General features: G+C 52.6%; 1 protein-coding gene across 1 annotated transcript in view; it reads right to left on the reverse strand.

Annotated features, from left to right (window-relative positions):
* Positions 1-13,151, reverse strand: part of CARD11 (caspase recruitment domain family, member 11) — a 35,069-nt gene extending 21,918 nt beyond the window's left edge. Inside the window, exons 1-8 of the mRNA XM_006889613.1 lie at positions 12,947-13,151; positions 11,767-11,904; positions 9,854-10,179; positions 5,248-5,427; positions 3,929-4,081; positions 2,696-2,821; positions 2,025-2,222; positions 350-526 (exon numbers count right to left, since the gene is read on the reverse strand). Of these exons, the coding sequence (XP_006889675.1) occupies positions 350-526; positions 2,025-2,222; positions 2,696-2,821; positions 3,929-4,081; positions 5,248-5,427; positions 9,854-10,179; positions 11,767-11,904; positions 12,947-13,145 (1,497 nt within the window). The 5' untranslated portion in view covers positions 13,146-13,151. The remainder of the gene's footprint in view (positions 1-349; positions 527-2,024; positions 2,223-2,695; positions 2,822-3,928; positions 4,082-5,247; positions 5,428-9,853; positions 10,180-11,766; positions 11,905-12,946) is intronic.
* Between the last annotated feature and the right edge of the window lie 8,548 nt (positions 13,152-21,699).

Raw genomic sequence — 21,699 nt, forward strand, 5'->3', positions numbered from 1 at the left:
CCCCATCACTGGCTCCAGTCCCCCGTACCTGCATGCCCCCATCACTGGCTCCAGCCCCCCGTACCTGCATGCCCCCATCACTGACTCCAGCCTCACGTACCTGGATGTCTCGTCACTGGCCCCTGGCCCTGTGCCTGGATTCTCCTGTCACTGGCCCCAGCCTCCCGTATCTGCATGCCTCCATCACTGGCTCCAGCCCCCTGTACCTGCATGCCCCCATCACTGGCTCCAGCCCCCCGTACCTGCATGCCCCCATCACTGGCCCCTGCGCCCCGTACCTGCATGCCCCCATCACTGGCCCCAGCCCCCTGTGCCTGGATGCCCCCGTTACTGTCCCCTGCCCCCATACCTGGATGCCCTTTAGGTTCATCCGGCGCTTGGGTGGGTGGTAGGGCAGGAAGTACTTGCTGTCCTCAGGTGACTCCTCGGACGTGGAGGAATCATCTGCCTCCTGGCCATTGGTCCTGGGGTTGGCGTCCCCGAAGCTCTGGGCGATGATGGTCACGGGCAGGTTCCGGGGTAGGCTCTGGCAAAGACAGGGCAGGATGGACAGCCACAGGTCAGCTGACCACAAGGAGTCCCCACACTAGTCAGCAAAACCTGTCTCCCTTCAGTCCCATGTCCTTCAGCTGTCCAGGCCCATGGACCCAGCCCCACCCTCTCTGGCCCCCACTCCTGCTTTCTGTCACTGGCTTCCACTGGCTTGCTCAGATCTGCCTCTTTGACAGGGGAGCCCTGGTGGTCTAGTCAGGTGTCTGGCTATTAACCAAAAAGTTGGAGGTTCAAACCTACCAGCTCTGAGAAAGAAAAGTAGTCCACTCCCTTTAGATTTATGGCCTCAGAAACCCAACAGAAGGTCAGAGGAAGCGGGAGTGGACTGCAGTGGGCTTGGAGTTTGTCCTTTTCTCTTTTCCAGCCACAAAGGCCTTGCCCCTAATAGTCTTTCCTCTGAGATCTGACATCCCACACTCCTGCTGCTGACCCCTCGACTTTGGCCCACAGCGGCCCTGTGTGGGCCAGGGCAGAACCGTGCATCGCAGGGTTCCCAGTGCTGGGATTTAGGGAGGTGGTTGCCAGGCCTTTCTTCCATGATGCCTCTGCTTTAGCCATTAGCAGGCAAGCATTTATTCATGCATGTCCACTGGGGGCTTCTAAATTGGACATGATCCCATTCTAGTGCCCATTTCCAGCCTGTCTATGTAAAAAACATGAAAAAAACCACACATGGGTGAATAAGAATAATAACTAAATAAACAACAAGAAGATAAATGAGAAAGAGCTGCAAGAAAATAAATACCAGCAACAAAGACAGCAGCACCAGCAGGGGCGCGGCACCAGTGCCCGTGACCTCGCCAACCCCTCCCTGACCAGCGCCCTGTTCCAGTCAAGGGATGGGCACGTGTTGGGTGTTCTACAGGCCCTGCAGGCCCCTCTAGCAACTGCTTCCTGTGCACTCTGTCCACATGTGCCCCTTGCTGGCCTGGGTGTGTCCACAAACCTGCTGAGAACCTCTTTTTACAGCCAGGGGAGGCTGGCAATCCCAGAATTCCAGGTGGTGCCGCAGAGCTGGCATTTTACCCACCCTCCCGCCACAGTGGGTGCACCTACCTTGTCACTATGGGGGGAAGTGCCTCTGCCTGGGAGCTGGCCCCTTGGCCCACCTGGCTGCCCCCCAACCAAGGCCGCTCACTTGGCAAAGACGGTACACCTGGCACCTGGCTGGGGCAACAAACCCTCTAGATGTGCCCATCTGACTGTTGCTGCCTCCTGGTCAAGGTGGTCCATCTGCTGAAGCAGTTCACCTGCTGACACTGCCCACCCAATGGTGGAAGCCCACCTGGCTTATGCTGCCCACCTGATGGACAATGCTGCCCACCTGATGGATGGAGGAAGCCCACCTGGCTGATGTCCACACAGTGGCCAAGGCCGTCCATATGACTGATGCCCACATGTTGGCCAATGTTGCCCACCTGATGAAGAAAGCCCACCTGGCCGACGCTGCCCACCTGGTGGAGGAAGCCCACCTGGTCAAGGCTGCCACTGTCCCTGGCGAGGCGCCGCAGCTTGCTCTCCAGGTTGACGATGCAGGCCTCCCTCCGCACCATCTCTATGCGCATCTCGTCATTCTTCTCCTCCAGCTCGCGGATCTGCTTGCGGTACTTGTCCTTCTCGATGAGGCACTGTGAGTACTGTGTCTGGGCCTCGTCCCGTGAGTGGAAGGCCTGGGGTGGGGCAAGGCCATGGGACTCACGGTGCAGGCCAAACGGGGAGGGCTGGACGCCTCACTGGCCAGAGATCCCCGACTGCCAAGCTCAGCTGTGGTTGGGCCAGCCCCACCATTGGTGCCACGTCAGACCACCTGTACGGCCCTTGAGGGGCATCAGTGCATGTCCCCGGGGACCCAACCTGCAGTCTCCCAGCTTCAGGGCCTAGGAGCCGGCCTGTAGCCCACCCTGACCAGAGACAGGGCCCTGGACTGCCTGCCTGCCTCGTGCTGCAGAATCAGCTCCTCTGCACCTGGCTCTGCTCTGCCTTGCCGTGCGAGGCTCAGGTCGCCAGAGGCCAAATGCTCGCCAACCCTGAGGCCTCGATGGACCGGACTAGTCTTCAGAGCAGAACACAGGGTCCTGACTTGGCCGCACCAGGGGTGGTGCCCTGCCCGGCTCTGGCCTGTCCCGCCTGCCCTGCCCGGTACCTGGTCTCGCTCCCGCTCCACCTCTTCCAGCTGCAGCATGACTGTGTTCATTCGGTGCCGGTACATCTCACAGTCCTTCCCAAGGGTCGAGCACTTCAGCTCCAGGTCCTCCTTTCCCTCCAGGTACTGCCAGCCCGGCGGAGAGACAACAGCCTGAGTTAGGCCATCAATCGGCAGCTCCTCAACCCAGACCTCGCCTGTCCTGCCAAGAGCTGAGGGGGACCGCAGTGCAGGGCAGCTGTGGAGGAGATTCTCCCCAGAACTATGGCCACAGGGGACCTCGGCAACAGCACGGGCTCAGGCCCCGGATCCGGCAGCAAAGTCAACCTCACCGTCAAGCAAGTCACACACGTTTCCTCGTGTATAGAAAAGTGTGGCAGGTGTGAGGCTGTGGTGTGTCAACTGACAGCATGATGAGAGTGAGGTGGTGAGTGACGGACAAGGGACAGGGACACGAGGTGAAGACATGTTGGAGAAATGGCTGAGGTACAGAACACAGGGTGGCTGCAGACCAAAACCCAACCCACGGCCGCATGGTGCCCTGACGCACCCCAGAGGGCAGCACGTAGAAAGAGGTGACCTGTACTGGCTGGTAGGGTGGGGATGCTGGGGGGGGGGGGAATGTGGTACCCTGACACACCCCAGAGGGGAGTGCACAGAACGAGGTGACCTGTACTGGCAGATAGGGTGGAGGTATGGGGGGGTGACCGTGGTGCCCTGACACAACCCAGAGGGGAGCACACAGAACGAGGTGACATCTACTGGCAGATAGGGTGGGGGTACTGGGGGGGACCGTGTGAACCTGCTGGCCTCCCGGGCCCACAGCTGGGGACAGGAAAGGCACTGAGCCATCATTTGTCACAGTTGTGGTTAACTGCCTCCCAGCAATCCCCCTGACGGGGACCCATAAACAGCAGGACACAGCGGTGCCAGCTCTGTGATGTCCCTGGGTGGTTCTGAGTTAGATGCTGTGGTGCAGAGGGTATCCAGGCTTTTCTTCCTATCTTTAAATGGACGCTCTGCTGAAACCTGTCCAGCAACACACAAGCCTTCACTGACGGGGTGGGGACTGTGTATGAGGAACTCTGGCTGGGACTCGAACCTGAGCCTCATGCCTGGAAGGTAAGGCTTCTACTCCTGGGCCACAGCTGCCATGTTCCGAGAGAAGGCTTACAAACAACAAACAATGTGGCTGACGGGGACGGGCGCTCCCTGGGATTCCAGCACACCCACCTTGTCACGCAGCTCCTCGGCCTGGCGGGCCTCCTCCTGCAGGTTGTAGATCTTGTTGACCAGCTCCTGCCGGTCCTCCAGCGCCTCCTTCCGGTCATGCTCCAGGATGTCCAGGATGGCCTTGTCTGAGTCAGGCAGGCTGCGCTTGCCGGCCTAGCGGTTTGGACAGGAGGGTCAGGGCATGTGTGCACATATGCACATGTGCATGAATCCATGAGCCCACTCAGTGCACGCGCACACACATACACACACACACACACACACACACACACACACACCCCTAAGCAGGGCTGAAGGCGGGGCTGGGAGCACTGCTCCGGTCCCCTGGTCTCTGGGGCCTGCAAGCTGCTTTTTGTTTCTTGGGATAGAAGCAGCCCCCTCCTGCTAGGACCTCCTGGCTCCCATCGTCCTGTGGGTTCTCACTGTAGTGAGAGGGGCACTGCTGGTCCTCAGGCACCTCAGAGGTTCTGACGCCGGTTCTGACTGACCTCCCAGGCACCTGTGCAAACCTCAGCTTATCTGCTGGGATTCAGCTAGAGGGTCCCTCCATGGGCAGCCAGTCCCTCGTTAAAGGGGACACAGGCCTCTTCCTTCCTCTGAAGCTCTTCCAGGAGATGTGACTTCTTCAGTCCTCCACTTCTACCCACAGAGGATCCGGGGTGACCCACACAGGGAGGCACTTGGGGTTTTAACAAATGGCAGGGCTGAGAGCAGGCTTTTGTGGGATGTGAAGGCAGCTGATTTCCCATGGGTTCTGGAGGCATCACCTCTACGGGGGTGAGGAGTATTTGGGGTCCCTCTCACCTAAGGAGGCCCTGCCTCTCTACAGCCTCAAATCCACTGGTGACTCTGAAGAAGACAGATGGGAAATCACATCCTGTGCCATTTCCAGCCTTGGTGTCCAGTGGAGGGCCAGCAGGGAGCCTAACCCGAAACCTGTCCAGCACGCAGCGTCCCGGCTCCCCCACCGGCAGCACCCACAATCCCCTGTCCAGCACCCAGAGTCCAGGCTCTCTCACACTGGCAGCGCCCATGATCCCCGTCCAGCACCCAGAGTCCTGGCTCCCTCACCGGCAGCACCCATGACCTCCCCGTCCAGCACCCAGGATCCCAGCTCCCCCACCAGCAGTTCCCATGACCCCCCGTCCCGCACCCAGCGTCCCCCACTGGCAGCGTCCACGACCCCCCGTCCAGCACCCAGGATCCCAGCTCCCCCACCAGCAGTTCCCATGACCCCCCGTCCCGCACCCAGCGTCCCCCACTGGCAGCGTCCACGACCCCCCGTCCAGCACCCAGGATCCCCCACCGGCAGCGCCCACCTGGATGACCGACTGCAGCTCCTGGATCTTGGTTTTGAGCATCTCATTCTCCCGCTCCAGCTCCAGCACCTGCTCCCTCTTGGGCCGGCTCTCGATGTCGTTCTTCAGCTTCAGGGACTGGTTCCGCTCCAGCTTACACTCTTCCTCCATCTTGTTCAGCCGGTGCTTCAGCTGGTCGATCTGGAATGAGCCTGTGGTGAGGGGCCCGTGGCTGAACCCCATCAGCACAACCCACCAGCACGACCTGAGTCCCACAAGCACAGTCCTCCCACCGTGAGGCAGAGCCAGACGGAGAGACCTCCTCCCGGAGGACCGACCACATCCCCTAGCTGCCCGAGAGGCCTGGCCGCTCCTGAAGAGCAGCCCTCTGGCTGTCGGGGGGGATGGGTCATTTCCATCCTGCAGAGAACTGCTCACAGGGCTCTCGGGCTGTAACCTTCATGGTAAGGAGTCCTGGTGGCACCATGTTGAAAAGCAGTCGGCTGCTGACTGGCGTGACCACTGGAAGCTCCTAGCAGCCCCCAGGAAGGAGACGTCAGCATCACTTCGGTAAAGACTCACAGCCTTGGAGAGGCTGCGGGCAGGTCCACTGCGTCCCACAGGGTCTGACTCACGCAGAGGGTGGCGTGGGCTAGTTCCTGGACGACATCTCCAGATCTTCCTTTGGCGGAGCCTTTGGTTAGCAGCCAAGAGCTTAATTGGTACACCACCAAAGCTCTTTCTAGAATGTTCCTAAATGTCCCTCATAAACTCTGGTGGCTTTTGTAAGGGGCAACAGGTATGACAACCAGCTCGTGGACCCCATAGGTGAGACGACAACTGTTCTCTGTAGAGTTTCCAGAAGCCGACTCTTCTGAAGCAGAGAGACAGGGCTTTCTTCCACAGTGCCTAGGGTCAGACTTGAACTTTCAACCTTTCAGTGAACAGTCCCAGTGCTTAACAGTTGACACCACCCAAGGCATTGGCACAGGTTACTGGTGTTTCTCTGAGGACTGAGTCATTGTCCTTGTATGATGAGCTTCAAGGCCTGAGCCAAGAAACCCAAGGATTTTCCTGAAAACCTCCAAGGTGATTGATGAACACGAATCCTGAGAGATCAAGGTCCTGCCTGGCTCCCCTATCTCCATCCTCGGAGCAGCTCTGCTAGTGGTAGGTTTCACTTACTTGGATTCCAAGTGAACTTTTGCAAGAACAAACACCTTTGCTGCTGAAAGTCAGCTTGAAATCCCCGAGACTGTAAACTCACAGGAGCTCAAACCTACATACTTTATGCACACAGAGACCAGAATTGGATGGTACCTGGCTACTTCTACCATGGAGAACAGAATTTCAAGTTCTCATGGACTTTAGACTTTCCGCAATCATGGATCCGGATGAAGCCAGGAAACTCTCAAATCTTTAAACCAAACAATGTTGCTGCTCTTTGTGCTGTTTCCGTTCACAGAAACCCGTGTGCAATGGAATGAGGGCCTGCCTGGGCCTCATTTCACAATCAAGGTTTCTTACATTCTCCGCCCCCCCCCCCAAATTATTTTACCAGTTTATATGTAAAAACAGGATGAGCATACAAATTATATCTAAAGTTTCAAATATGTTGATATAAAAATTAGGCTCACTTCAATTGTTGCAAACTTTACCTTGACTCATCAGTTTGGTCTGCACAGTTACTGTATTTCAAAATTAAAATCCATTGCTGTTGAGCTGTTACAGTCTTATAATTGAAGGTTGTTACAATCTTACAATTGAGCCAGCACGGGCTGTTGCAGCCACTGTGTGAATCCAGCCTAAGGAGGAATTTTCTCTTTTTGCTACTTTGTTTAAGGAGACTAGATAGTGTCAGAGGTTAAGTGGTGGGTTGCTAATTGAAAGGTTGGCAATTCAAACCCACTATGGCTCAGGGAGACAGATGAGGCAGGCTCTGCCTGTTAAGATTTACAGCTGCACAAACCCGGTGGAGCATCTCCAAGAGGCAGGATCCACTTGATGGCAGTGGCTCTTTCTATCTCTACTCAGTTTAGCTAGTAAAGAATGCCCACCCCCAATACTGTGCTCTTACAAGATTCATCCTAACATACAGATTTGGAATCAGTATACCTGGGATGGAAAGGTAAGTTCTCAACAGGGTTCAAAGGAGAATGAACACTTCCAAAGCCCCGTGGCCACTTCCATCGGAGCCTAACACACCTGGATTCCAGTTGATTGTTTACTGATCCGTCTGCTTCACTAAATTGTAAGTGACTTGAATGGAGTTCAGGTGATTTATCTCCGTGTCCCCCATAGTGCTTAGCACAGTACCTTACACATGGCAGGGGCCTAATAAATATTCCGAGAGCCTGTTTCCACCCAGCAGCCAGAGTGATCCTTCTAGGTATAAATCAGCTGTCACTCCCAGGCTCTCAATCCTTCAGCGGCTTCCCATCAGGACCAGAATAAATTCCAAAGCCCTTCCCATGTCCCCCTGTTCTGGCCCTCAGCCATCTCATTCACCAATTCCTAGCACTTGCTCGTTTGACTTCAGACCGACTGGTTCCGTTGTCTTGTTAGGTGGTGTTGAGCCTGTTCCAGCTCAGAGGGACCCCCATATAGACCAGAAACAAACCCTGTCAGGTCCTCCACCAGCATCTCAACGGCTACAAGGCCTGCACATTGTTACAGCCACTGTGTCCATTCATTTCGCTGTCATCCTTGATGACTGCCTGCCTGTTTCTTCAATGGTTTGTAAATCCCCCACGTGGCCCCATTAGGGCCTTCACACTGCCCCTCCCTCTATCCTTGAGACCAGCATGGTGAAGGTTCATCTTTTCTCAGGTGTCATCTTCCCAGAAGGCTGTCTCCTCACCAGGTTACCTAACCAAGCACCTCTCACTTCCAAAAAGGTGCTACTAAGAAAAAGGTTGTCAGTGTGACCCCACCAGCTGCTCTTTGGAAGAGAAGGAAGCATTTTCTTCTGTGAACCCTATGAGGCAGTCCCACTCCATCCTACAGACCCTGCGAGTTAGAAATGGCTGGACAGTAGGTGTAATTGGTTTGGTCGGTGTCTAACTTCATACTGCTCTTGAATGCTGTCTTGTGTCCTTGATTCTGACCTTGGCCATGCCATGTGTTCCAGGGCAGAACTGAACTCCAGGGTTTCTAGGGTGTAAGTTTATGGGGTCAGCCCACTATGTTTTATTCTGCAGAGCTGATGGATGGGTTTGAATCAGCAAAACCCTTTGTAACCCCAAATGACTTTCTTTTCTTCATAGGGCTTATTTCTACTGAGCCTCTGTTTTGACTGGAAAGTAAATCCTCTGAATACCTCAGAGTTTTAAGTCTATATCCTTGGCATCAGAGACGAGTCTGGGAGGCCCTCAGTATGTAGAAAGAAAGTGAATGAAACCACCTCCCATCCTTTGTTCCCAAGGCCCCTCATTAATCCTTTCAGTCATTTCTCTGGACAGTCTTCTACTTGGTGGCAATACTTTGCCAAGAAACAAAAGTACTCAGCTGGTAACTGGAAAGTAGTTTGATCCCACACAATGGCCTCACGGGGGACAGGCCTGGAGACCTGTCTCATAAAAATGGTAACTGCTCCAGTCAGTTTTGGACTATCTTCAGCAGGATTTTACTAGTGTGTGATATTAGTAATATTGTTTTATAATTTCCACAATCTGTTGGTCACCGTTTTTTTGATTGGGATATGGCTTTCATACAAAACCAACTAACAAAGAAAAACAAGCCCAAAACACACACAAACTCTAAAAAAATTGCCAGTTAAGGAAACCCCATGGGGCAGCACTGCGTCACACGAGGTTGTCAAGAGCATACAGTGGAACCCGACAACATTTTGTGCTACTACCAGGGCGGGGCTCTGCGGATACAGCTGTAAAGGACCAAGCTCTAGGGGATGAATGGTGAGTCCAGTTCCTTTACAAGTATGAGCGCTAGAGTCCCTTGGATGCCTGTACGCCTCCCTCTCTCGGCCCTCCATAGGCCATGCACGGTGGATCTGGGTCACAGGCTGGGCCACAGGTCATGCGCATGGTGCATCTGCCCTTGGGAGAAGAGGAGGAAACCCACACAGCCATTGTGCACACGGCGGACCTGGGGGGCGAGGCCTGAATTGATGCCCGAAATCCCTGCTAGAGCTGGGACATGTCTGCACATGCGCAGTTCTTAGTGTCCCTTGGCGGGAGGCCCCAGCAGCCCCTGCGCATGCGCACACACACTTGGCTTGCACACCCCCGAGGCACCTCCAGATGCTTGGCTCCACTAGATCTTTATGCACGTGTCTATACATGTGTAGATGTAGGTTCACAGCCTGCGGGCCATGCCTCTAGGCCTCACGAGGCTTGTGGACATATCGTATGTGCATGGTTGATCGGGGCCTCAGGTAGTGGCAGGAAACCCCTCATTGGGATTCCCCCCCCCCATTGGGCGTGTGTGCGCAAGTCTGCACTTGCACAGATCTGGAATGTCGTCCCTGCCCATGAACGCCCTTCAACTGTCAGCGCAAGGCTTCAGGGCTGCACACCTGCTGCACATACCTGTGTGATGACCTGGGACCCCAGCAGCATTTGCCTTCCCGTGAGGCCCCCTCGGAGCAGCTGTGTACATATGTCCTCACCTCGAGCTGGAGGTCCCGGCTCCTCATCACCGCCATGTTCTTCTCCTCGCTGAGTTGGGCATAGCGCATGGCCAAGTTGTAGTTGTCGTCCTTGACCTTGACCAGCTCGTCGTTGTAGCCGTCTCTCTCCTCCTTCATCTTGTAGTAGCGCTCCTGGAAGGTCAGCAGCTCCACTCGCGTCAGGGTCAGCTGCTTCTTCTCATCCTCCAGCTGCCGAGACTTGGCCAGCAGCTCACAGCGCTGCAGGTCCTTGGCCTTCATCTGCTGCTGCAGCTTGATAACCTCGTTCATCAGGAAGTGCGTGAGGCCCTCGTGGCCCTCCTCCACTGCGGACAGGGGAAGCCAGTCAGGTCCATGACGGGAGAACCGAAGAGGGGGCCAGACATGGGCGGGGAAGACCAAGAAGGGGTCCAGGTGCAGGCTGGATGAGCTCAGGAGGGGGAGTAGGCTAGGAGGGCCAAGGAGAGAGCCAGATGGGGATTAAAAGGGCCAAGGGCGTCAGATACGGATTAGGAGGACCTGAGAGTGGACTGGTGTAGGATGGAGGAGGAGGGGTCCAGGCATGGGCTAGGAGGGCCAGCAAGGAGGTCAGCACGGCCAGGTGTCACTCTTAAAGCTTCCATTCAGCAGCGTCTTACTGAGTTTTTTCTGCTCAGGTAGGGTGGATCACACAACCGTGGGCCTCTAACGGTGATTGTGATCCTCTCAGAAACCAGTAGAGGGTTGTGGAGAGTCAGAACTGACTAGACTGCCGAGGATTTCAAGGAAGATGCAGGCATAATCAGGGGCCATGAGTTCAGTTCCACAGCAGCTCAGTAAAGCATATGAGCCCGTCCGCTCACTCTAACGGAGCTGACTGGCTACAGCCACCGTCTAGGACAGAATTGAGCTGCCCTCAGGGCTTTTGAGGCCGCAAATTTTTACAGACGCAGACTGTCTCATCTTTTTCCTGCCAAAATGGAATCCACATGGGTTGTGGAATCCCAGAACATGTAAAAGCAATGTGTGCATGACTGTAGTCTACTAACTGTGCAATACCATGACAAGGAAGCATGAAACGGTGCAAGAATGACTGCAGTGGGACAGAGGGGGTGTGAGCACGTGCTGCTGGGAACCTGGGGCACAAGTGCCGCAAACCATCACCTTAAAAAAGACGCAGTAGCTGTGCAGCTCAATAAAACAAAGTGCAAGGAAACACCGTCTGCCTGGATTTAGAAAAAGGTGGAGGAACACCCAGCACAACTCATTGTCCCCGACTGATCCTGGCTCTTGGCAAGTATCTGTTGGGTGGGTAAGGCTGTAAACCTCGATGGGTGAGGCCTCTAGATCTTTCTTGGAGTTGCGGGTGGATTTGAACCACAAGAGATGCACAGTGTTCTGGTTAGCAGTGCAGCTCACTAAGGCCTATGCCACGAGGGCTCCTTTAACAAGAGCAGATTACCTATCTTGTCTCTGGAACGGCTGTAGGTTTGAAATGTCCAGCTTCCAGTTAGCAGAGGACTACCTGGCTGCCAGCCTGTCGACCCACCAGACCACTGTCCTCATGCACAGGCTCCGGAATTAGCACTGCCTCGTGTGCTCTCACAAGCACACACAGGCACGTGTACCCCTCCCACTGCAGCTCCACCACCACCAATGTGCTCTGTCCACCGCACGTGCACATACATACAACACACACAAGCATACACCTCTACCCCTCCCACTGGAGCCCCACCCCTGGAGGCACAGACACCCGCGATGGTTCACTGTCTCACCAAGTGTACACACACACACACACACACACACACACACACACACACACAACCCTCTACCCCTCCCACTGGAGGCAGAGACACCACTATGGTTCACTGTCCACCATACGCGCGCGCGCGCACACCCCTCAGCCCCCTGCTCCTGGAGGCACAGCCACTTACCCACGATGGTGGAGAACCTGCGGGTGGGCTCCTTCCCAGTCACCAGCTTGTACAGCTCCGGGTAGTAAAACTCCAGGCTCTCCAGGAAGACCACATAGCCCCGCTGCCCCTTGGTGTGGAGAATGTCCAGCAGCCGGCCTGGAGGAGACCCCACAGTGAGAGGTACCCACTTCAGTCCACCTAGCTGGACACGGGTCCTGTCTTAGTCTGGAATCATAGCCCTCAATAAACTCAGAAGAAGGCTTAATGCATCCTGTTAACACTGGGATTGTGTATTTTCTTCGTAATTTAACTTTTCTCTGTGATTTGGGTGAATCGGTTTTCCACCCAGTGATTCACACATTCTAGTTTTGCGATGCCCTGGACTGTGACCACGTTCTTCCCTCTTGCTCCCTGTGTTTCCCGTTTCTGGCCTTCCTTCCTGACCTGTCCTGCCTTCTGAGCTCCTGCTCTGGGAAAATGCTACCTTTTGATCCCATATGGTTCCTTGAAGGCCCTCAAAGTGTCTTCTAGGCTGTGTTCTTAGGGGAACAGAGCCTCAAGTCTTTCTTCTGCAGATACTGCATGGGTATGAACCAACAACTGCTTCCATTAGCAGCCAAGAGCTCAGCCTCTGTACCACTAGGACTTCTCAGCTTCCCCTTAAACCCGAAATCCGCTGCCCCGAGCCAATTCCGACTCTAGGACAGAGCAGAACTGCCTCATGGAGTTCCCAAGACAGACTCTTCATGGAGCGGGTTGTCTGTCTTTCTCCTGCTGAGAGGCTGGGGGGTTCACACCAGTGACCTTTTGGTTAATAGCTGGGTTGTTTTAACCCACTGCACCCCAGGATATTTAAGTTAGTAAACTAAAGATGGCATTTCCCCTCATGCATGTTGACAGAGCCCTCTAAGCCTGCTCCTGGAAGACCCCAATGAGATGGATGGATGAGTGACCGCAGCACTGGCTCAAGGAGGGCAGCGATGAGGATGGCCTGGGATGGGCAGAGCTCACAGCCACTGCTCAGAGGGGCGCTAGGACTTGTGGTTGACTAGACGACAGAACAAGAGCATGGACTGCTGGTTTGGGGGCTGGGACAGAAGCCCATGGACCTCTATGTAAAAATCCCCAACCCCGGGCAGCTTCTCTATGACACGGCTAATGGCAGGGCGTCTTCTGAGGTCTCGGTGCGTGCACGTACCTGCCCGGTTGATCTTGGACGGCAGCATGGGGGCGCTGAGCACCTCGTCCTCGTCCTGCTCATCGATAACCTTGCACTGGCGCAGGTAGGGCGTGAGCTTGGCCGGGTTGATGTACCGGCTGAGCATGTGCCGGTTGCACTCGACGTTCTCCCACAAGGCGTCCTCCTCGTCCTTCAGCGTCTCCATGTAGTCGTCCATCTCTGGCCCTCCTGCTTCTAGACACAAACCCAACAAAATCCGGTAGAGGACATCTCCTCAGGAGCGCTATCAACCTCTCGTTGTCACCGCTAGAAGGCATTACTGTAGGCCAAAGAGTCAAGTGGAGAAGATGTTGGACGGTGAGCTGACACCTCGTATTGACTGTTGTTCTCAGTGGCTGGGTGGACATTGAACTGTGTCCTTCACAATGTGATCTGGTGTAACCACCTTCCACAGTGTGATGTAATGTGAGCAACAATCAGTCGAAAGGGAGTTATCCTGGGGTTGTGGCCTGCATTTAGGATATAATCTGACGTTCTGGCAAAGTTCACTCTCCTTTTTAAAACCCACACTCTTGCTGTTGTTACCTGACTTCCCATTCTTGGGACACAAGCCTGGAGAAGTTTCTAGCTTGCTCCCTGATCTGCAGATGTTAGAGCCCCCAGGCGTCACCCTGGGAGAGCTCGAGTCTGACATCTGACCTGCAGCCTCTGGAACCCTGTGATGCAGTGAGTGACTACAAGGATGAGCTCAGACGTGGCAGGGACGGTGTAGGACAGGGCAGGGTGCAGATCTGCTGTTCACGAGGTCACTGTGACGGTCAAGTCCACAGCACCCAACAGCATCACGGGGAGGGAGCTAGCAGAGCTTGTCAGCCTGCCAGCAACTCATGGTTCGGGCCTCTGCTGTCTCCACAGTTGTGTGAGCCGCATCCGTAAAGTAAATGTCTCTCTGTATTATATACACTTCTCTGGTCTTGCTCCTCTAGAGAACACAGACTAAGACAAGGACATACGAGACTTCACCTTTTATCTAAGAAGGGACGAGGACCCAAATACAAATCTCTGTTTGCCTACATACCAGAAACACTCAAGGGTAAACGATACATGTAGGTCAATGCCAGCGCGTTGGGACTAATTCCTAGCTGACACTCCTTGGGCTTCTGAGGCTGTGAATCCCATGGGAGGAGACTGTCCGTTTTTCTCCCATGAAGCTGCTAATGGATTTGGACACTTAGAGTGGCAAAGCCTTTGGGTTAGTAGTGTAATCCCACCATCTCTTATCTATCTATAGATTTTTTTTCCAACACACATCCATATTGAAATGTCATGCATCAAATGTGTGTATCCCTGCATGTATCTGTCGTGCCTGTTGATGCACTTGCCGGTTTACACACGTTATTACTGGTAATGTAGGGCTGTGGATTTAACAGTCTATTGCCGGGTATAACTCTTGCACACCTTCCCTAGTCTTCCTTTCCTTTAGCGATGTTAGGTTATCATTTTTAAAAAGATTACTTAGCACAGGAAGGAGGGAGGAGGAGGGACAAGGATACATGCTAGATTTACTCCAATATACTTTGCTTTATACACACAATAACTCAGAAAACAAAATTGAATTAAAAGAAATCAATCTCTAATGTATAAGGCTATGAAAGCTTATATCCAGGCAGTGGCTCAGCCAGTCAGAGAGGAACACCCTTTAGTGGGGGATGAGTCGCCTAGACGTCCCTCACGGGACATGTGGCAAGGATGAGAGGACGAACAGAGTCATCATCTTAGACGGTGGCTGAGAGCCCTGCCCCCTCAGCCATGTCATGACCATTCTGAGAAGACAGCTGCACGTCTAGTTTGGAGGAAGGCAGATAAGAAGTTGTGCTGATGGAGGAGAAATCTGGGATTCTGGGAGTGGTGCTGGAGCAGTCTGAATTTTATTAAAATGTCCAAAGCAGAAGACAAGTAGACATGGTCAGGCTAAGTAGATCACACCCTGACCAGACAGAATTGGCAGACGATATTTTACATTCATGGTAGAATATGCGGTTGCCACATCCAGGTACAAGGACCTTGGGTGGACAGTGTGGAGGGCAGTGTGCTGCTGACACAAAGGTGGTGCCTTCCACCAGTGACTCCTTGGAAGAAAGACGGACACTCTTCTTGTGCCTTTATGACTCTGCAAACCTGCAGACGGGGCAGTGAGGAGCTGGTTCTGACTTGACAGCAATGCGTTTGGATCCATGTACACAGCGGATGTAATGAGGAGAAGTTTACACAAACGTCTTAATCATGATCAACATCTGGAGGCAATGAGTCATTGCTATGAGGGTCTCAGGACCACAGTCCTGGGGAACATCAAGGTTGTTGACTTATGGTCCATGGTCCATAAAGACAATGTTCTACACCCTACCTTGGTGACCGGGTCTTAAAAGCTTGTGACCAGCTAAGGTGCAACTACTGGTCTCTTCCTACCCAAAGCAAAGAAAAAGGAAGAGAGTCAAAGATACTGAGGAACAATCCATCCAAAGAATGAATGGACCATGTGAAGTTCAGCTTCTACAACCCTGAGACCAGAGCAACCAGACGGTGCCCCGCTGCCACTGCTGACCACTCTGAAAGAGATCATGGTAGAGGGTCCTGGACTGAGTGTGTGAAAATGTGAAGCAAAACTGAAAAACATAAAAATGGGCAGGTCTGATAGAGACTGGTGGAACCCCCAAGACTATGTCCCTTAGCCACCCTTCAAAACTGGAACAGAATTCATCCTTGTGGCTCAAACTGTAGCCAAAAACAGACAGGCCTATAACCCGGACAGTGACAACAGCAAAGTACTCACTTCTTAGAACAGGCAACCACATAAGCTCAAAAGGGCAGCATTTGCCTGGGGCTAGAGCTCAGACAGCAGGAAGTGGTAGGATAGCAGAACTGATAGACATGAGAGCCACAGGGAGGAAGTGGGAAGAGTGCAGTTACATTGTGGATATTATCAGTAACGTCATAAAGCAAAGTATAAATGGCTGAATGGAAAAACAATCTGCTCTGTAAACCTTCACTAAAGTCACAGAAACAATCAAAACTGGACATATTGAAAAACAAAATACAGTCATATTCTAGGGTAAAAATGGTTACAAAAGTAGTTTTGATTATAATAATCTTTCTGGTCACACGGGACTTTGACATGACACTCTCCTCTTGAACTTGGACAGGGCTCTTGGACAGTGACCGCCTCCATGAACAGAATGTGATAGAAGATGCTCTGTGATTTTGAAGCTGAGACATTTGAGATAGTATAGCTTGTTCCTCACTCAGTTTCTCTATGTCTCTCTCCTGGTCTGTTGTACTCACTCTGGAACCCAGACATCATGCTATGAGGAAATCCAAACTAGCCTAACCAGAGAGACCTCATGGTGAGGCCCCTTCAGGGAGAAACTGAGGCCTTCATCTGGCAGGCAGCACTGACCCATCACCACGTAAATAAACAAGTTTCCAGATGGCTCCTGACCCAGTGCTGAGTCTTCTAGCTGAGATCCTGGACACCATGGAGCTAAAGCAAGCTGCCCTGCCCAAATTTCAGAAGGTTTTGAAATAAATAAAAGTTGCTTTAAGTAATGAGGTTTTGGGTGGTTATTACAAAGCATTAGTTACCCGAAAGAAGCACAGATAAAACTGTAAAGTTACTGACGGGATGAAGCCTACTGTTCACACTGTGACCCTGTGGGAGGGACAGGAGCTGCTCCAGATTTTCCAAGGCTGTACTCTTTCAGAAGCTGACCACTTTTTTCTTCCATAGGACAGGTAGTGAATACAAACCACCAACCTTACTGTTTTCAGCCCAACAGTTAACCCACTGTGCCACCTGGGTTCCTAATTTAAAGCCTGCTGGTATTAGAGACTGTGAAATGGCACAGGCTAGGACAGGGCTCAGCTCTGCTGTTCATAGGGCCATTATGAGTCGTACTCGATTCAATCACACCTAACAACAACAAATCTTGGGGAAGACATAGCCAGATTACTCCCTAGAGGCAAAGATGATAAAGCTTTGAATTATAGATTTTTGGGCATGTTGCTAGGAGAGGATATTCCTAGAAGAGGGACGGCATGCTTTGAAAGGTGGAGGGTTGGTAAAAAAGAGGAAGAACTTTGACGAGATGCATTGACACCACAGCTGCACCAATGGGCTCACGTGTGTCTGAGGCTGTGAGGACAACACAGGATAGGATAGGATTCGCTACAAATTGTACTTAACTTGATGGCACCTGACAGCTACAACAGTCCTGCATGGAGGCCTACTGTCGAGAAGTTGCTTTTTAATCCCCAAGACATGTGGTTTAGATCCACCAGCTGCTCCACAGGAGGATAGGCAAACTCCTCACCTGCCTCCGGAAACCTGGAAGGTCAGCACTGGGTCAGTTCTGACTTGACAGCAACAGCTGCAACAAGTCCTGAAAGTCCTGATGTGCAGACAGCAAAACCATAGTGGTCTCTAGTGGCTGGTTTTTTGGAAGGAGATGGCCTGGACTTTCTTGCAAGGTGCAGTGTGTGTGTGTGTGTGTGTGTGTGTGTGTGTGTGTGTGTGTTCAAAGCTCCAGCCTTTCAGTTAGGAGCTGTGCTCGTTCACATTTGCAGCACCTGGGATCCACCACCACCATCACATCACCGTCACCATCATCTTCCCATCATCCCCGTCATCACCACCACCATCATCACCACCAAGAGATTCCAAGTACCTGGCATTCAGCAGATGTTCAGTGAGCAGGGGCTGCTAGGCTGTTATTTCTGGTGGGGCTTCGTCACTCTGCACGCTGTTCTCTGCTCTGGACTTGGGCTTCAGATTGCCGGGATCTGTAAAGGGAAAGACCCATCAGATCTGAAGCGAGTGGAAGTTAGAGAGATGCTCACCCAGATATGAGGAGGTTTTTCACGGCACCAAAGCTCAGGAGAGTTTGTGTGGCAGTGTCCCCCCAGCAGCACCAATGGAGCTCACAGGCACTGATGGGTAGAGGGGCCATCAGGATGATCAAGGGTCCCAGGCCCCAAGCCCCAGGGATGAGAGCAGGTCTGAAGCTTGAAATATCAGGGCCACTCACAGTGTGGGCACCTCTTCTGCTCTGGAAACAGCCGTGGCAGAGGAGAGACATTCTAATTAGTAAATATTCATCAGGTCAAAGGTGGCCCACGGCATCCCTGCCTGGGAGGGTCCTCTCACTGTGAGTTATGTCGTCAGCCTCCAGCTTGCCCTGGCCCAGACCGGAGCCCGCTGTGGCATACCACATGTGATTTCCCCAGGGTGGCATTGCTCACAGCAACAGACAAGGCCACCACAGACACTGACAGAGGCCCTCCAGTCACCCAGCTGTGCAGGTGGATTCAGAAGTTCTGGGCGGGAGGAGCCAGGGAGGGTGGGGAGGAGAGGATCCTGGGATGGGACGGCCATTCAAAGATCGGAGTGATGGGACCTCGAGACCCCAGTGTTCATCAGTCACTAGCTTGGTGCTCGACTACAGGATTAATTATAAGTGACACCTTCGCTCCCAGGCCGACCGGAGCAGCTCTTGCCCACATCAGGCTGGATGAGAGGAGCTGTCGGAGGCCTGGCCCCTGCGGTGGTGCAGACACGGGCTTCTCTGAGGGATACACTCTCAGTGCAGGGGTGAGGGGCAGCCACTCTGCTTCCAGGCACCGTGAGCAGGGCGAGGACAGGGGGCCTGAGTCAGCATGTAGAGAGCAGCCAGGGGGAGAGGAGGTAAGAAGATGGTCAAGTAGCCCGCAAAGGCAAATATCTTCATCTTGCCTGGTGGGTAGCGATGGGGGTCTTGTGAGCAGTCAGCTAACATGCAGCTATCGGTCTCTCCCTGCTCAGGACAGAGCATCCAGGCCCATTGTCATTAGTCAGAACCGACGCACGGCTGACCTCCATTGGACCTTTGAGAAGCTAAGCACCACAGGTGGAGACTGGCCCCCTTCTCCTGTGGAGCCAGTGCAGGCGCGGCCTTGGGGTAGCCCGGAAACTCTCTACAGACCAGGCACCAGAGCTCCCTGAGAGGAGGGCAGGAGCCTGACTGTGCAAGTGTCAACCTCGCTGCTCCCGCAGCAGAACGGCTAGATGGTGCCCGGCTCCCACGGCTGACCACTGGGAAACGGTCCCCAGAGAGGGTCCTGCACAGCAGGTAGAGGCATAATGTAGAGAGGCCTGGCTTGCTGGACCCATGGAGGTTAGGGGGACCCTAAGTCTGCGGCCCTTAGTCACGCTTCAAATCTGAACAGAACTCGCTCCAGTGAGCCACCACTTCTGTCTTCTAAGTCTTTTCCTGGACAAATGCTGCCCTTTTGGTCGGGGGTGATGTTTCCAAGTGCTGAGTGCCTCCCTGGGGTTATTGCCCACCTTATAGCCTCTAAATATACACTGGTGTGCGACTGTACCAGTGGGCGTGAGCACGTCGGAGACGGTCAGGGGGACACAGGACCGACAAGGTTCAGAGCTGCTGTTCAGAGGGTCATTATGGGTTGTAATCAACTTGACGACACAAAGAATGTTCCTTGGCTAAATATTGAACCACGGGGTGAGTTCATTTCCAGGCGCAGAAGATGGCTAAAGGCCACAGCCTGTGGGTTCTGACGGCCTCTGTCACGGCAATATGCCTGAACATCTTTATGATTTTGAACTTGGTTAAAGTGTACTTGTTAAAGAGTTGTAGCCAAAGAGTGTGTGCACAGGAACTTCCTGAAACATGTTAGCACACAAGCTTAATATAGAACCAAACCCAGATTCAAAGGAGACAGGGACAAAGGCTGGCCGATAATAATACCTCCTCTCCCCGGGATGGGGGTTCCTTGGTAAGTGATGAGCTCCCCACACCGGGGTTAGCCAAGCACAACTGGTACCTGTTCACCTTAGACTGACACCCAGTAGTTGACAAATACAACTTTCACAGTTGTGTGCCGACTCCCTGTAAGGATTGTTTACAGGCTGCTAACCAGAGGTCATAGACTTGAACCCACCATTGGTTCCACGGGAGAAAGAGCTAACAAACTGCTTTGCTAAAGATGACAGTTTAGGAAATCCTATGGGGCACTTCTACTCACGCACATGGGGACCTTATGAGCGGAAATAAACTCTCTGGCACCTGACAACACAGTTAAGAAGAAGCAAAGAGCCAAGGACCACTGGATGTTTGAGCAAAGGGAAATAGACAAAAAGTGGCAGAAAGGTGCAGAGGAGAAAGCCTTAAAACCCACAGCCCTATAATAAGATCCATTAAGAGATTAGATAAAACATTGCACCTAGAAAGGACAGTGCGGTGTCTTGATGAGGGAGCAATAATGAGCTCTTGGTAATTAAAAATAAGGTAGCAGAAATAGAAAATCAATAGATAGCTTGGAAGATAAAGTTGCAGAAATCACCCACAAAGTTAAAGAAATAAAAAGTTAAAGAGAAGGAAGATAAGAAAGGGATTAAAAAGAGAGAGGGAGATCAATTTACAAGTGCAGCGAGAGGCTCTTAAAAGCAAAGATGCTAAGACTTTACTTTGTCTCATGTATTTTGGGCATGTTATCAGAAGGGCCAGGGCCTAGGGAGGGCACAGCGCCTGGGAAAATTGTTGTTATTAGATGTGTTGAGTCAGTTCATAGTGCCCTGTGGGCAGCAGACAGGAACCCTGCTCTGTCCAGCACCATCCTCACCATTTCTGCAGTGGTCAAGGCCATTGTTGTGGTCACTGTGCAGATCCATCTCCTTGGGGATCTTCCTCTTTTTCTCTGACCCTCCACCTTTTCCAGAACAATATTCCAAGGACCAGGCTCTGTTAGCAGTTAACAGCATGCTCAAGTATACGAGATGTGCTTGCCTCTAAGAAGCACCCTGGCTGCATTTTGTCCAAGAAGGACTTGTTTTGTTTTTTTTTTTTTCAGTCCATGGGATATTCAATACTCACAAAACAAAATGTATATAAAATGTTGAATGGAAAACAAATTTTTTCTGTACATTTCCACCTAAAATGTGTATGTATTGTTGAATGGAAAGCAAATTTGTTCTTTCGATTTTTGTCCAAAATACATATGAAATGTTCAATAGAAAATGGATCTTTGTAAACCTTCAACCAATAATAAATAGTTAAAAAAACATAATAGTTGATCATATTCTTCAGGAACGAAGAGGTGAATCCAGGAGGGGTGGTGGACAGTGGTGAAGACCAGGTGGGAGTGTTGCTTTCAGGGACCAGGTGGGTGGGTGACAGACAGTAGGCTGAGGACTGATGGGTTTCATTACAGACCTACTTTACATTCAAACTATGCATGGGCATGTGAATGACTTTGGTTTAAAAGGAAAAAGGTGAAAAATGACCGTGTCAATGTTTGGGAATGCAAACACCACAGTGAAGTATGAAGAGGTAAATGAGGACCCCAGGTTTTACATCAATACGAGTGAGACAGCTCGTCCCCACACGTGAAGTGCCGACGTGTGTGGGGCTTTGAACACGTCACCCCTCTACCCTCTCGGGAGTGCAAGGAGACAGTGCTCCTACCTCCCTCTTAGGATGAAGAAACAGGAGCAGAGAGATGGGGAATGCAGCTAAGACTCCACAGCCACTATGTGAAAAGAAGATTCCAACACAGTTCCTGGTACCTCCAGGCTGTCAGGTTCTAAGCAAAGAAGTACCTACTACCAGTCCACCAACTCACCTTCTCCTCTACCAACCCACCAATCCATCCATCCATCCATCCACCTATTCCTCCTCAACCAACATAATCAACCCTCCAACCTACCCACTCACCTACTC

The sequence above is a fragment of the Elephantulus edwardii genome, unplaced genomic scaffold (assembly GCF_000299155.1).
Source record: "Elephantulus edwardii isolate Elephantulus edwardi_28Jun2011 unplaced genomic scaffold, EleEdw1.0 scaffold00080, whole genome shotgun sequence".
Classification (NCBI taxonomy): domain Eukaryota; kingdom Metazoa; phylum Chordata; class Mammalia; order Macroscelidea; family Macroscelididae; genus Elephantulus; species Elephantulus edwardii.